General features: G+C 45.2%; 1 protein-coding gene across 8 annotated transcripts in view; it reads left to right on the top strand.

Moving 5' to 3' along the window:
* The first annotated feature begins 13,352 nt into the window (after positions 1-13,352).
* Positions 13,353-16,039, top strand: part of EBF1 (EBF transcription factor 1) — a 391,381-nt gene continuing 388,694 nt past the window's right edge. For 5 of the 8 annotated variants that reach the window (XM_060634867.3, XM_060634866.3, XM_060634861.3 and 2 more), the window contains exon 1: positions 13,354-15,130. In XM_060634867.3, coding sequence (XP_060490850.1) covers positions 14,997-15,130 — 134 coding nt within the window. In that variant the 5' untranslated portion in view covers positions 13,354-14,996. Of the gene's footprint in view, positions 15,131-16,039 lie in introns of all 8 variants that reach the window. The other 3 variants (XM_060634863.3, XM_060634862.3, XM_060634865.3) reach the window with 2 other exon arrangements.

The following is a 16,039-nucleotide window of genomic DNA, read 5'->3' as shown; positions in this document are numbered from 1 at the left end:
ACATTTATTTATTTTTGAGACAGAGAGAGACAGAGCATGAACGGGGGAGGGTCAGAGAGAGGGAGACACAGAATCTGAAACAGGCTCCAGGCTCTGAGCTGTCAGCAAAGAGCCGGACGCAGGGCTCGAACTCACGGACCACGAGATCATGACCTGAGCCAAAGTCAGCCGGTTAACCGACTGAGCCACCCAGGCGCCCCTATTTTTTGTTTTTAAGTGAAGTAAGAATGATGAGGTAAGAGTAATGGCCGTAAAGTACATATCATAAAAATGCTGTTCCCTCTCCTTGCGGTTTCCAACAGCGATAATGAGTCAAAGTAGGGCACTGGGTGGATGTCATGTGGGCATTTTCAGGGCCCAGGGAAGCAGTGTTAAGCAACAAGCACTTCTTTCCTCAGATTGTGCAAGAAGCCGGACAGATTCTGCCCCTTCTGATTCCATAGCCCTTAGATGACCCACCTCAAATTCTAGAGGCTTCCATATTGGTTTTTCACATATACTCAAAGGGGGAAAGCATAGCTCTGTTCAGAGTCAGCACAGCAGAGTAGCGAGGGGAGCAATGTGGCCTGAAGGGGTGGCCGAGGATTGAATGTTGACTTCACCACTTACTGCCTTTTGAACTTAGACAAGCTCTCTCACCTCTCTGAACCTCAGTTTCCTCATTTGTTTGAGCAGAATAATGACTATTTCCACTTCACAGACTTGCTGTGAGGAATAAATGAGATCGTAAATGGAAAGCATTTAAATTGGCATTGACATATAAAAATACTCAATAAATGTTTGATAGTAATATTCAGACTTGAGAAATATTTTGCACAGGTTTGGTTAACCCACCTGAGGAGAGTAATATTCTTGAGAGAGAGTTTTGAATGTAGTTCAGAAATAATTAAATGCCTTTCTTGATTGAAATAGAAAGGCAATTAAGACAATGAAGCATTTTTCTTTGTGTTATCTAGGACATATTTTTCTCATTTTCCTTGTGTAATGGGAAAATTTGAAATACATACAGAATGGTGGCAAATTACTCATCTTGAGGTTAATTGTTCCCCAACAAATACATGTCAAGTAGGGAAGGTGGATAAGATTCCAGAGGCTTCAGAATCCAAATCTTGATAGTGTGACATTTGGGATTCAGGTGGGCCTAGCTTTTGGATATTGCCAGAATATGACATTGGAAAAGTTCTTTAACCCTTTTGGGTCTCAGGCTCCCTGATTATAAATTAGGAGTAAAGACACCAAATTACACTGACAGACTACAAAGTAGCTGAGTAATAACCCAAAGCTGACTTTGTAACACATTCCAGAGACTTAATGTAAGACAGAGCAATCTATTTACATACAGTGAACCAAGGAACCAAGCTCTATTCACTTTGCCCAAGCAAACTGTTTCCCAAATGTGTGTCTTTGGCTATCTGGAAGGCAGCACAAAACAATTCAGATATGCATCTAGGAATTAGGTGGTAGGATGGAGAGAGGTGACAGCAACAACTTGGAATGTCATAAACATTGCATGATATGCGTGCTTCATGCATACAATTATTTATCTGATTGTGTTTTAATTGTCCCACTAACAAGTATTGGGAAGATTTTATGACAAATGAATAAGCCTGTCTTCAAAGGAATGTAAGGAAGAAGGGGAAATCTAATATTTATAAAAATCCATCTTTGTGACCAGGTATTTTTTCTGTTGATTTGAAACCTCAGGAGCATCCTGAATTAAATCCGGACCTGGCTTCTGTACGTGGAGGGCAAGGAAAAACCGAAGAAAGAGGAAGACCACTCTTGGTAGGTGGTGGCATTCTTGGATTTCTGGTGGCAGACTTAATAAGCAAGGGAACTTACACATGAGGCTCATCTTGGCAGGTAACAAGACAGGTAAATCTCTGCACGTGCCCGCCAGAATCTTAAAAGTTTATATAGAGACCTTAATTGGGTTCAGTCACATATACTGTCCAGATGGTCTCAACAGCACACTGTTCTCTTAAAGCTGCATCTTTGAAAACAGTGTCCACTGTGGAATGCTATGCAAAATGTGCATCTGAAGTGCAGGGGAGGGGAGGAGGAGCCAATTGCCCAGGTTCAGATCGTTGGGTCAACCTGAGGTCATGTCCCCTCGATAACCTCCTCCAACAGTATTGGAGTAAGCTAATGCTGAAACAACCCTAGAATCTCAATGACTTAACATAAGAGAAGTTTATTTCTTGCTTGTATAAAGTTTATTTCCCCATGCAGTCATTTAGGGGCCAGAATCCTTCTACGTTGTGATTCTGACATATCCTAGAGCAGGGTCAGCAATCTATGACTCATGGACCAAATTTGATCTAGAGTTTTTATAAATTTTTTCTTTGTAAATAAAGTTTTATTGAGACACAGCCACACCGATTCATCATGTATCACCTGTGCTTTGTAGCTGCTCTCACACTAAGGTAGTTGCAACAGGCTCATGAATTATAAAATATTGCCTATCAGGATCTTGACAGAAAACTTTTGCTAAGCCTGCCCTAGCATTGGAATATCACCTTGGATTTTCTGATTAGTCCGCAGAGGGGGAGGAAGAGGAGTGCAAGACTGTGTGGGAGGTTTTTATGAACTATATCTGAAAATGGCTTCCATCAATCCCACCTACTTTTCGTTCGCCAGAACTCAGTCATATAGCCAAAGCAGCTGCTAGGGATGTTGAGAAATGCAGTCTAGCAATGGCCCAGGAGTAAGACATACAGCAGTTCTCCACAGACCAACTCTGCACTAGAGTCTTCTAGTCACTCTTTCCTCTTTGTTCCTAGAAACAAATGTTTAAATACAGTTATGTCATTACAGATAAGTCATTTCAATTGTAGTCTTAAAAAGTTAAGCACAGTTAGACTTATCTGGATAATTACCTTAAAACTGAATTACTGACACAATGTTCCCAAATTTTAGTTTGTGTTTATTGGTGCCAACAGTGGTTCCTAATCGTCATAGGCTGATAAAAACTGGACAGAGGTGGATTTGACACTGAAATGACTCCTTTAAACTTGTCCTACACCATATGAATTAAGGAACACTTTGTGGTAGTTTAAAATAAAAAAGTTTAAAAAGTGGTAGAAGGATTGAGACATTACACAGGGCATAATTATATAGACAGACCACTTCTAAAAGAACCTACTTTATTGAACTCAGAAACAACCATGTGGACATTTAAGTGACAATTTAGTTTCCACAAAACGTTATCCAGCTCATTTTATTATAGTTCATTTATAAATCTTTGGTTTTGTGCAGTTTCTCTTTTTCATGAACTTTGTAATTTGGTTTCATGGTTGTTTAAATGCTATCTGCATAAAGAATGTGGCCCTAGTTTTATGCTTGTGCATATTTAAGTAAGATAGTAAAATTAGTTTAAGTAAAAACATGAGAGATCCAGAAGAATATTTTCTTTCTTAAAGATATGTGTATATAATGCAAGTTTATAGGAGTCCACTCAACAGAGAGAGCTCTCTTTCACAAAACACTTATATTTGAATTAGGAAACTATATCAGTCAGGACAGGCTATGCAAAGCTGCCATAACAAAGAAGCCCCAAGTCCTAGTGGCTTAAACCACCTGCGTACATTAAATGTGTTGCATATTGCTAAAGAATTCTGTTCATCGTGATCCTGACAGCAGGACCCAAACTGATGGAGCTGTTCTCAGTAACACCTCTGGTTGAGGGGAGCAAGTACTCTGGGGGTTCTCTTACCTTTAAGTAAATGCTCTGGCTCAACGAAGTCAGATGACCACACTAACTTCAAAGAGAGGGCCAGAGAAGAGAGAAACCAGGAATTGGTTGACAGAAGTAAGTAAGGTAGCAGACAGCTTTCTTAATTTCATAGGCAGTGTGGCTCCTGGGTTACAGTCAAGCCCCACTGCTTGCTAGCCACACGCCACGGGCAAATCAAAACCTCAGCTCCTCTGTGAAATAGGGGAGAAATGTCAGTTGGCATGGTTCATTGGGCGGAATCAAGGCAATAACTCTTTGTCAACCATAAATTATTATCCAAATGAAGGTAATAGTATTGTTTCTGGCAATCAGTCATACCACATTAAGAATAAAGAATAATTAGCAATGATTTCACTCCACAGCATTTGTCACACAATCAATATTTTGTCTCAAAAGTTTCCTGAAAATTCACAAGAAATTTCCTTAGGTAGTCTAATAATGAAACCTGAAGAAAATACCTCTCAAAAGGAAAGAAAGAAAAAGATAAAGAAAAAAAGAAGGAAGAAGAAAAAGAAAAAGAAAAAGAAAAATTTCCCTCTTGACTAGAAAGTGACAAACCATTTTACGTGGCCCCAAATCTATATGGCCCACTCTTCTAGCAGATTCCAACATTAAAAAAATTTGAGGTGGAAGAGAAGAAGCACTATCTATCTTGCCTAAGAAGCAGTTGTTTTAAGTTGGGCTCAGCATGAAAAATTTAAAATATTTCACAAAATAGTGCTGAGGATAGAAACACAAGAAGATTCTATACTGTAGCATGGACTCCTGAAACTGATAATCACCCGAATATCTCAGAATTCCAGCTGATTAGAACTGGATGGCATCCTGAAGATTATCTGGTCTCCTACTCTTATTTTCCAGATGATGAAAGTAAGGTCTAGAAAAGTTAAATAACTTGCCATAGGTCATGGTCCTTAAATACAAGTTGATTAGCCAAATATTTTTCCCCTTCACCATCCTGAAATTATGGACCGAAGGAAATTAAACACCGAAGGAAGACATGTTTATCTGTCCCCTCATATAATCGCTGACAAAATCTCTTTGAATCACAGCCTATGGCACACCCTTCATTGTGAATATGCAAGCAGGCAGCAAGCCCCCAAGAAATTCCTGTGGAGATCTAGCAATGACTCTGAGATTCTTTTTCAGTGCTTCTAAAATTCAGTTGTTGTTTTCCATTTCAGAGTTTTCTAAATGATGTTTTGACCCATAGGAGATGTATGAATTGAGTAAGAAAACGAGATACAGGCTTCTAACTGAATAATTGCATTATCTGATTATTTAATTAGATGTGGAAGTCTTACACTCTAGGAGAAGAATTTCCACATTGTCCACAAAAAAAAAGGAAGAAAGAAAAAGAAAGAAGGAAAGAGAGAGAAGGAGGGAATGAGGGAGGGAGGGAGGAAGGAAAAAAGAAAAAAAGGAAGGAAGAAAAAGAAATGTGAGCTTCCTTCCTAGGCATATTAGTCAGGAAAGGCTCAGTTATGCTGCCATAAAAAATCTCTGGGACTTATAGTAACAAAAGATTATTTCACATTCATGTTAAATGTTCACTGTGGGTTGGAGAGGTCTCCACTCCACATTATCTTTGCAAAGAGTGGCAGGCTGAAGGAAACTCCATCTGGGGAGTCACTGGAGGCTGTGGCATGGGGAAGGTGAATTGGCGAATTGCACATTGGATCTTAAAGCTTTTGCCTCTAAATAGCACATACTACTGATAATTCTAAATTTATCAAAGCAAACAATAGGGTTGCATCTAAATGCAGAAGAATCAGAATACTCTACTTCTACTGTGCACCTGGAAGTAGGGAAGCCATAATTTTAGTGAACATCGCTAATGGAGACCATTCTAGAAATAAAGAAGAAAAGAAACCAGAATAGACATGCTCCCTCCCCAAACTGTCAAGAAGACAGGGTCTCGCACAGTCAATACGAATCAAATCCCCAATCAAGGATAATAAAATACGTGGCAGCTATGCAATAAAATCTCTTAACACATTAATTTGTTGCTGATAAAGTTTCCTGAATTTGTTTCTTCATCTTCATACAAGAGTATTGCATAGAAAGAGAAGCAGGTACAAATGGGTTGGGATAAAGTTTCTGGAAATGCGCTGTGGGCCAGCTAAATGGGGAGACACACTTGTGCCTTTTGTGGATTTTATCAGGCTCTTTTTGTTTCTTTATGACATAACTGTACTGGTCAATAGTCTTCCAAAAGAATTTGATAGTAGGAAAGTTATAGCCTGATCAGACAGAAAAGTTCATTTTCGCTTAGATGCTAATAAGTAGTAATTATCTAATGAGTCACTCTGAAAAGAGACCCTGAACCTCTAAAACTTAGCCTTTTTGGGAAATGTCTGAAAGTCTGGGATATGTTTAGACAACCGTCATTTCTTTTTTATTTGGGGACAATCATTTGCTTAGATACATATTTTTAAACTTTTAGTGTATCACTAGCAACAAAGTGTTTCAAGTGGGAAAAACTCAAACTAGCTCAGAATGTCCCCTAAATTAAAAAATAGAGTTTTGTACTTTCCAGAATAATAAGCACTTTTATAGTCTTTCTTTAAATCTTTCTTGGTAAAAAGCTACAAAGCAAGAGGAAAGGGTGAGAGTCAAAGCCTGCTGATTTACTGTTTAATTATATCTTTCCCCCCTGCCCCTTAAAATTTTATAACAGAGCAGGGTTAACATTAACACCCCAACCACAATAAACTAAACATATTTTATTACATATTTTATGTCCAGGATGAAAATGAAGATATAATAGTGAGATAATTTTATATAGAGGTATGGTGAATTCTATGTGGCTAGGGGTAAGTCAATTTTGTGTTCTGTGCTTTAGTTTTTAAAACTCTCATTAATAATTATATTAATAGCACACTTTCGCTGAGTGTTGATTACAGTACAAGGGGCTATATCAAGTACCTCACATTTTTTCCCTCATTTAATGATCACAGAAAACCTACTTTTAAAAATGAGGAATTGAGGATGAAGTGACTTGACCAAGGTCACTTAGCTAGTTAGTAGTGGAATACTCTTTTGGGATAAATCATTGTGGTAACACTTCAATCAAGGTATCTGGTAACTGCAGTGTTTTTCTAGCCCAACTCTCTTGGAGAAGAAAAGATTTGTATTGGCAGTGGTTCATTTATTCATAAATATATGAATGTCCACTCTGTGCCTGGTCCTATCTTAAAGCCTGTGGATATAGAGCTGAATAAGTCTGCAAGGCACAGATGTTAAGAAAAGAGGTTAAGAAAAATCAGACAGACAGACTTGGGTTGGGTTCTGCAATACAACCTTAGACAGGAACTCTCTGGCCTCATCTGAAAACTGGGAAATTATATTGGTGCTTACTTCACGGTTTTGCTGGGAAAATTAAACGCGGTAATGAATAAAATGCTTAGCATAGCACATTGCATAAGATGCTCCATAGAGTGCATTCAGTTAATACCAGGTTTTACTGTTACTATTGTTGCTATAAGCAAAATAGTGACTGTAGGTGAGCTCCTTGATTATGGAGGGGAAAGAGATTTTTAAACAATATTTTCTGTCCAATGTGATATAAGCACCAGGGAAATCAGGGAAAGGCACGAATGACTTCCTAGAAGGGGTCTGGAAAGGTTTTATGAAAGAGGTGAACTCTGTGTTAGTGATTTTAAAGAGAGAATTTCTCCAGGTGGAGACCGGGTATAGGCATTCCGGTCGTGTACAAAGCTGCTTAGCAAGGCATGTTGGGATCTCAAGGCATGTTGGGTCCACAGCCATGTGGACCGTTCTAGACAGGGAAAGAGGAACGGCGAAAGCGAATGGAAAACCCACCAGTACTGGGAATTTGGGTGGCAGTGACCGGAGGGAGGCTGGGGGATCGCGAGGTGGCGCTGTGGCTCCACGTAAGGGAAGATTCCGGTGTCTGCGGGTAACCCGCACGCCCAGGGCGGCGCCGGAGAGGCGGGGCAGGGCGGTCTAGGTGGGCTTGGCACTATCTTCATACAGCCACCAAATAATGACGGTGATAAAGATAATAAAAACATAAGCAAATAACCCGGAAGCGGTCTCCTTTAGGACACACGGTATCAATAATTAGAAACTGTCCGCGAGGAACAATTAAGAGCTCCCGAACTGCCCAGCAGGGATCATTTCGAGCGCAGTCCTGGTAATTGGTGGGCCCCAGTGGGAATCCGCCTGGCCGGGCCGGAGCCGAGCTGGGGGCTGACCCACGGCCTCCGGGCCAGGCCCGAGCCCGGTAGGCGGCTTCCGGCTGCCTGCGGGCCGAAGGAGCGGCAGTTTCGACTCTTGCCATGGGGTGCTCAGTCCTCGATTCCTGCTTGCGCCTTTCCTTCCACGAGACCGGAGGTTTCAGGGACTTCTTCGCTGAGTTTCACATGCACACGTGGACAAACGAACCACGTGTGAGCTCAGGCTCACACACAAGTGTACGTTGCTCTTAAACACGTACGGACTTCTGCACACGCACACTCACATGAGACACGTGTCTACATGTAACACATGCACACACTTTACACGTGCACACGTGTACTCAACGCTTACGCGCAACAATCCTTCTCAAGCACAAGCGTCCACATGCACCCAAGTGCGCGCTGTCACTCACTGGTACACACTTGTGCTACACAGGCCCATAAAAATGCAGCCACTCTTCGTTTATACAAACGTATTTGCACACTCACATCACACTCATCTCGCATCTCGGTGGCCAACAAAGACCTCTAAGGGCCGAGTGGTGCGTAAATATCTAATGAATTGTGCTTCAAAGAAAAAACTTTTTGTGACCCAGGCATCTCGAGCTTCTCTGCTAAACTCCCCTTTCCTTCTACTTTTTCCTAAGCAAACAGGCTTCCCTCCCTTCGCCTCCAAATTCTCTCAGGCCTGTTTCTTTTCTTTCTTTCTTTCTTTTTCTTTTTCTTTTTTTTTTTTACGTTTGCACTACTGAAGAGATGCTAATGTCTAAACAGCCAGGAAGTTCTCTTCCCGCACCCTGGAGCCTCTTTTCGCCGCCGAGGGAGCGGGGGGCCCTTCGCAGATCAGACTCCAATCAAGCAGGTTGGAGGACTGTGGAAGAAGGGCTAAAGGTAGGGCAATAGTCGCGCTTCAGGACAGTCTCGGATTAGGAGATCTTCTCCGGCGGGTCCCCAACTGTACTCTCCCAGCTCAAAATAATTCTAGTTTTTAGTTTTCTGTGGTCATGCCAAGGCTATATGGTCTTCCTCAATTAAAGTGCATCCGCAGGTGTCCACATTTCTGCCCTCTGTTGGACTTCGCAGGCATCCCCCAAAACTTGTTCAGTCTATATCAATTAGACCACGCTGCACGCGCCCGAAGCTCTGACACCTCAGCTAGGACCCGGAGTTGCGACTGACTGAAGGTCACACAGCAAATGTGGCAGATCCAGGGCTGGAGTTAGCGCCACCCTGGCGTGCCCTGTCTAGGACTGCCGGGAGAGACGCGTGACGGTATCTGCCAGCGGGAATGCGCATCCAGTCCACGAATTAGAACTTTTCAGAACCGTTTTCCCCTCCTATCTCCCTTCCGCTGCCTGCCCTGGGGCAACTTGCGCCCTTGCTCCTCTGTCATCCGGGATACCCAGGGGATCTGCGAGCTTTGTGGCAGAGGCGTGGCGGGGGTCGGGGAGCCAGGGGAAGCACCAATGCAAATGTAAGGATAATGCGCCGCCGTTGGATGGATGGTTTGGATCCTAGGTTAAGGTCACAGACTGGGGAAATTTCTGCTCGGAGACTTTATTTGCAGTGAGGCGGTGGACAGGTTGTTTCATTTCAATCACAAGCCTTCAGTTTCCTCACCTGTAAATGGGGGCGATCTTACCTGCCTTCTTTGTCTTGTGGGAATTCAGCGAGTTTCTGCCCGTAAAGCCTTCAACAAATGGTGTCTATTATTATCTACGGGACCGCCCCAGGGGAAACCCGACAGTCCGCAGGGTGGATCCGGGAAAGGTTTGTTCGAACTCCTTGCCTCAAGCTTTTGTCCTAGGTGTCTGTGGGTGTCTTTGTCCGTTCTAGGCCTCAGTTTCCCTGTCTGTAGTATGAGGAGACGCGCGTTCCCAGGTACTGGAAAAGTTAGAGTCGGCAAGCACACCGGGCCACCGCTGCCACAACTTTGGGGATCTGAAAGAGGAATCTGGGTCCGAGGGAATGCCCCCTTCCCCTTGCCAGAGACCGCTGAGAGCAAGGAGGTGGGACAGGCGGATTTCCGGTGGAAACGTGGCCTGCTGCTCTTATACGTACTCCGAGGGCAGCAGGTAAAGGTCTTAGAGGGGCAGCGTCTGGGTTTCGCGCGCGGGTGGCGGGGCCTTTCCCGCCGGCATCTGGGCTCAGCTCAGGAGCACCTCTCCCCTCCATGCTGCGTCCCGCTCTGGCTCTCATGTTCCTAGCGACCCGCGCCGCCACCCACTCCTCCTGTGGGCAGAGCTTTGGCACCTGCTCACTGCGGCCGCAACTCCAGACCGCCAGTGGACACCTTCAGAGCGGCCGTTGGCGGAGGGACTTTGAGCCTTTGGCCTTCATCGCCGCACTTTCCCTTTCCCTTCTTTCCAACACCGAAGGAGGCGTCTTTTCTCCTCTCTCACTCTAAGCGGTCTCTTACTAGCCGCCAAAAGAAGGGGGGCATTTCCCAGGGCTGGCGGCCCTTCTGGGGGCGCGTCTTGCTAAGGGAGACGCAGACAGAAGGAATTTTCTAAGTGACAGGTCCCAAGTCTGGCCTCCTGGGGGCGGACGAGCAGAAAAGATTCCCTCTTTCCCCGGGACGTCCCGCTAGTCCTAGTTTGGCTGTATTTATCTCGTCTCTACTCTTTTTGGGTTAGAGAAGGGACGCCTGTGTTCTCACCTGCACCCCCTGGAAGTTATGGAGGCAACTGGTGTCCTTCGGGAAAGGGAATTGATTTCCCTCTGACTTAAGAGGGTTGGGATAGCCGAGAGTGAGAAGGTTTCAAAGTTCGGGGTGGAATGGGGGGTCTTGCTCACTGGGCCTGAGCTTCCTGCAGCGCTGGGAGACCCTGAGGCGTGGGTAGCCCTGTCTACTGTTTAGAGCAATCAAGGGGGAGGGAGTGGACGTTAACCCTCACTTAGGAAGAAACTCTGAGAAGCTCAGCGGGACACATCACTCCAGGGGAAATATCAAGCCTTTTCACCTGCTTCTTCCACATATAAGTCCATTTTGCTGTATATTTTTCTTATGCCCAGCTTTGCCCGCTCCTTGCTTTTTTCTTCTCTAATTCTGTAGGTCTGGACAGGGCCTGAAAATCTGCATTTCTACCTCCTCCCCCATATGATTAGGCTGATGAGGGGGATTTAGGGATTACTGTTATAAGCTAACCTAAAGTCATATCACAGATATTCTATAACTCCTGGGCAATGCTATACACACAAGTATTTTTCTTCACAGGAGAAGTGACTATAATATAAGAAAAGATGAAGTCAGTCTCAGTACATACTTTATAGTACCCCTTCTCCACACACATGCTTGGTCTTCTGGAGGTGGTGCTTCCCTCACAGGAGGGAAGATTGACAAGTGTTCAAGGAATTTTTCAAAGTTTAAAATTACAATTGCTAGTTGAATATTCACCAGAGGAAATCCACAAAAACCTACTAGTCTGCTGGCCTGGTGTTGTTCCTAGTTTCCTATCACCCTCTATATCTCTTTCTACCTTCTCTTTAACTTCCTTCCTACTTAATCATTTATTACTGGGTGAGAAAAGCCAGTTTAAAAGCACCAGAACACTCAGAAGAAATGCTATGAATACATTCTGCTTGATTAAAAGAAAGTCATTCGCCATCCCAGGTGAGGTATCTGCTGTTTCTGAACAGCCAAAAGGAATTAGTCTTATCAAAAGATTCTTGCCCTTTTTTTGTTTTACCTCTTCCTGTGGCCTGGCAGATGTGGAAATTGCCTCCTTCTTATTTAGTTTCTAGAGGTTACCTACTCTGGGGCAGAAGTTGGGCTGCTGACATTTTCTTTCTCTGTGCCAATTTCTCTTTGGAAACAGGCACCTTCAGGCCCCTCAACAAACACATAATCTGCAGAGTGCTTCTAGATTCCGCTTGACCCCTTAGAAATCCATCTGTTGTGTGCTTCACACTGATCCGGGTCCTCATAGTGGCTGTGTCTCCCCTTTTTCTGGCACTTTTGCTGCTTGCCTTTGGCAGCGATCTGATCCCTATTACGTTGTGTGTTCCCCCTCACTGGGGAATGTACTTTACCAGACTCAACTTGGAGTCCTGAATACAGTTCACTGGAGAGTAAAAGTGGAGGTTCAGGGAATTAAGGAGAGGGAAGCTTGAGTCTTTAGCTCTGGCTATCTGGAACTCATTGATAGAAGGGTGGCCTCTGTTTCCTGGTTCCCCTTCCTTGAAGGATACCCTCAGAGAAGGCAGGGGATAGTCCAGGCAGGGGAAGGGATTGGCTCTGGGGGACTCATTGGACTTTGGAGGTTAAGCTTGGATCTTTGGGAAGTTTTCAGCAGGCCCAGTTTTAATTGTGCGTTTGAATTCTGTAGAGATGGAGAAAGTCCCCTCCTCCTTTCCCCTGCCCACAAAGTTATAACCCTTTCAGTCTCTCCACCAACATAACCATCCTGAACATGTGCTGTATGCCAGGAACTCTGGCAGATGTTACGTAGATCCTGATGGACCAGACACATTTCTTCAGGAGTGTCTTGGTGGAGACTGAATTAATTATTAATTTTTGCCAGAGACAAAGTGCTCTCAGCACATTAGTGGTCCAGATTAAATGGTATGGGAGCAGGGCACGCTTTGTGCACAAAGATAAAGTAGTGTTTGAGGATAGTGGCCATGTACTCACGGACCTGAAACACAGTCCTTTTTTCTGGTTTAGGAACTGGGAAGTGGTTTTCACTTTTCTGCTCTGCCAAGAGCACAAAGCGTATTTTTTGCCTGTCTCCATCCATTCAACATGGGCGTGTGTACTGTTCCGTCACTGACCCCATGAGCTTCCTAAATCAAAGGGCCAAGGAAGGCCAGCAGAAAGGGGACCTGGATTTCTGGCAGAGAACTCCCCCCAAGGAGTCCTTAGCAGATTTGGCTGCAGTCAGGGAGTTCCTCTGAGGGCAATGAAACAGAAGTTCACCATGTGCTTATTAGAGGTTACGACCTGCTAAAAAATGATGGGGCACATTACCCGGAAACTTCTAGCTATTTTCTTTGCCACTCACATGCATATATACAGAAAGGTCTGAGGTAGGAGACCATTTCTCCCTCCCTCTCTCTTAGCCTCCCCCCCCCCCCCAGTCCCCTCCTTTTTAACTCAATCTCTCACTTTCTGGACAACTGGCAGGAGCAGAAGTTGGGGTGGGTTTGTTCAAGTCCCCCGTTTAAACTGAAAGAATGAGGAAGACAGAAATCCTACATGAAATAACCAATCAATCAGAGACGTTGTTGCTCTGGTAAATACACTAAAGAAAAAAAAATACTTTGGGGCGAGGGTAAGAGGTTGGGAAATGAATCTGAGTAAATTTTAGAATGCATCCTGATACAACTCTAGTGAGAGCATTCATTCCACCGTTTACACATCCCGCGGATTACTCGATATAAGTGAGCTTATGGGGACGGTGCCTTAACACCCGCGGCCTCGAAGCTAGCATCAGAACGAGAACCATTTCAGAGGCCAGACAACGGACAGAGTCCGGGTCCCCCTACTCCATGAGGGACCCACAGAGCCTCACTAACCGAGACCCAGGGTCCACCCACTTCTCCCAGCGTGGAGAAAAGTGCCCTCCGCGATCTCCCGCCCCGACCTCGAGCACCCATTTTTCCACCCCACCACCCCCTCCTCAAAGCGAAGAGGTGGGCACCTGGGACGCGCTTCCTGCTTTTTCTGCCCGGGCTCTCCCGTCTCCTCCACTTTTGCCCCCGACGTCCCAGAACAGCGGAGCAGGACGCAGCATCGGCCCTGGGAGGGCGCAGCCTGTGAACCGCGAGCGCGCTCAGGGCGTGGCGAGGATGCTAAAAGGACCGCAACGACCAGGATGCAGACCCCAGTTCAAATCCCTGAGAAAAATATCGCCCTTCCCTTCCGTCTGTTTCCCCTCTCCAGCCCGGCTCTGCCCAGCTGTGCCCAGCTCCTTCCCAGCACAGACGCTGGTGCTCAGCGATCCTTCGCTCGCCACTTTGCGAGGAACTTTGGCTAGCTCCCCTGCGCCACCCGGAGAGGGATGTTAATGAGGGAGCGTGGCCCAGCGCGGCGAGCCAGAAGGCTTCTTAAGCCGCGATTGGCTGCAGCTTTGCGGAAGGATGGCGTTATGCAAATGAAGGGGCGGGGCCGTGAGGCGCGAGCCCCGCCTCCTCCCTTTGGGGTTAGTGTGCCTGTGTTTAGCTCTGGGGAGAGTCAAACTGGATTCCATAGGGAAAGCCTGCAAATCACTTCTATTTTAGCAAGGAGAAAACAGAATCTCCATCCAGCAGGGTCCACCCCTCTCTCTTTCTCCCTCTCCTCTCTCTCTTTCTCTTTCTCTCTCTGTCTTTCCCTACCCCCCTTCCTCTTTCCCTCTCTCTCCCCCCTTCCCCCCACCCCACTCTCCCTCTCTGGTGTATCTGTCTACGGCAACCAGCGTCCTCATCTAAACGCACTGAAAGGAAAGAAACATCTTTGGTTGGGAGAGAAGGAGGAAAAAAAGAGAGAGAGAGAGGAAAAAACTTGCCTGGTTGTGGAAAATGACACTTGAAGTAGCAAAGCCGGCAGCGCGAGTTGAGTCTATTGTTTCTTAAATTGCCATCAGGGCTTTTTTTTTCTTCCTGCTTCTTCAAGTGAAGGGTACCTCTACAAAAGGAAACTCCAGCCCCTCCTGTCCTCCACCGGCCTGTGATCATTACAAAAAAAAAAAAAAAAAAAAAAAAAAAAAAAGAAAAAAAAAAAAAAAAAAAAAGAAAAAAAAAAAGCACCCAAACCAAAAATTAACCAACCAAACAACCCCCAACAGCCAAGCATACATCTCTATTTTTTTTATTTTGGTCTTTTCGTTGGATTTTCCCTTCTTTTTTTTTTTTTCTCTCCTTTTTTTTCGTGTTATCGCTCAGTTTTGAGCGAAGGTTTACATTTTTAAAAAATTTGCTTTCCAGCCCGCCTTGATCTTCTAGCGCGAGTTCATCGTCTCAAAAAAAAAAAAAAATCTCTGGCTGGCGTTTTTCTTTCCTTTTTTTTTTTTTTTTTTTTTTTTTTTTTTCAATATTTTCAAGGGGGAGGAGATTTTCCACAAGAAAAGGTTGTTTTCATGTTTGGGATTCAGGAAAGCATCCAACGGAGTGGAAGCAGCATGAAGGAAGAGCCGCTGGGCAGCGGCATGAACGCGGTGCGGACGTGGATGCAGGGCGCCGGGGTGCTGGACGCCAACACGGCGGCGCAGAGGTGGGTACCGCTCGGGGACCGCGGCCGGGGAGGCGAGCCGCAAGCAGAAGAGCCGGGAGGCGGTGGCTGCGGCCGCCGCGGGGCCCGGCCGCGCTCTTGAGTCCGCCGCTCGGCTCGGCTCGCCTCCGGGGCTCCGCGCTCCCGGGCCGCGCTGCCTTGGTCGCCTGCGGCCGGAGAGCCGGGAGCTGCCTGCGAGAAGCCCACGCTTTGCCGGCACTTTTCCCTGCTTCGCCTGTGACTGTTTTCATTTCGTTTTAAGCCAGAAGAGGCGTCTCATCAGCACGATGTTGGATATCTGTGTTTTTTTATGTGATTGCTCTTTCTTTCCTGGCCGGTTGTCTCCTCTTTCTTTTTCTTTCTTTCTTTCTTCCTTCTTTTCTTTTCTCTTTCTTTTCTTTTCTTTCTCTTTCCTATCTTTTCTTCCTTTCTTTCCTGCCTTTTTTCTTTCTTCTTTTCTTTCTTCCCTCCTTTCTAAACTTTTTTCCTTCTCTTCTTTCTTTTCCTTCCTTCCTCTTTTTTTTAACTCCTTTTCCCCTCCCTTCCCTTTTTCTTTTCTTCCTTCTTCACTTCTTTTCCTTTTTCTCTTTCCTTTCTCCCTTACCTCTCTTCCTTCTTTCCGTCCTCCCTTTCTTCATTCTTTCCTTCCTCTTCTTTCTTCATTCCTCCCTCCTCTCTCCTCTTCTCATTCCCTTACCTCCCTTTCTCTCCTATTTTCTCTCTCCATGTATCCCCAGAACCTTCTCTTAGTTCTCTGGTCTTGTTCTCTCTCCCTCTGTCTATCTTTCTGCTTTTCTCAGTCCACCGGTAGAACGGCAGCTCCCAACTTTGATTGTGACATTTCCTGAAAGTCTTCCCCACCCTCTGTCACCACGGCCCCTTCCAGCCCCTCTCCCACTCTCAGCTCCTGGG

The sequence above is a fragment of the Panthera onca genome, chromosome A1 (assembly GCF_046562875.1).
Source record: "Panthera onca isolate mPanOnc1 chromosome A1, mPanOnc1 haplotype 2, whole genome shotgun sequence".
NCBI classification, from domain to species: domain Eukaryota; kingdom Metazoa; phylum Chordata; class Mammalia; order Carnivora; family Felidae; genus Panthera; species Panthera onca.
The sequence above is the reverse complement of the archived record's forward strand: the minus strand, read 5'-3'. Positions and strand labels throughout refer to the sequence as shown.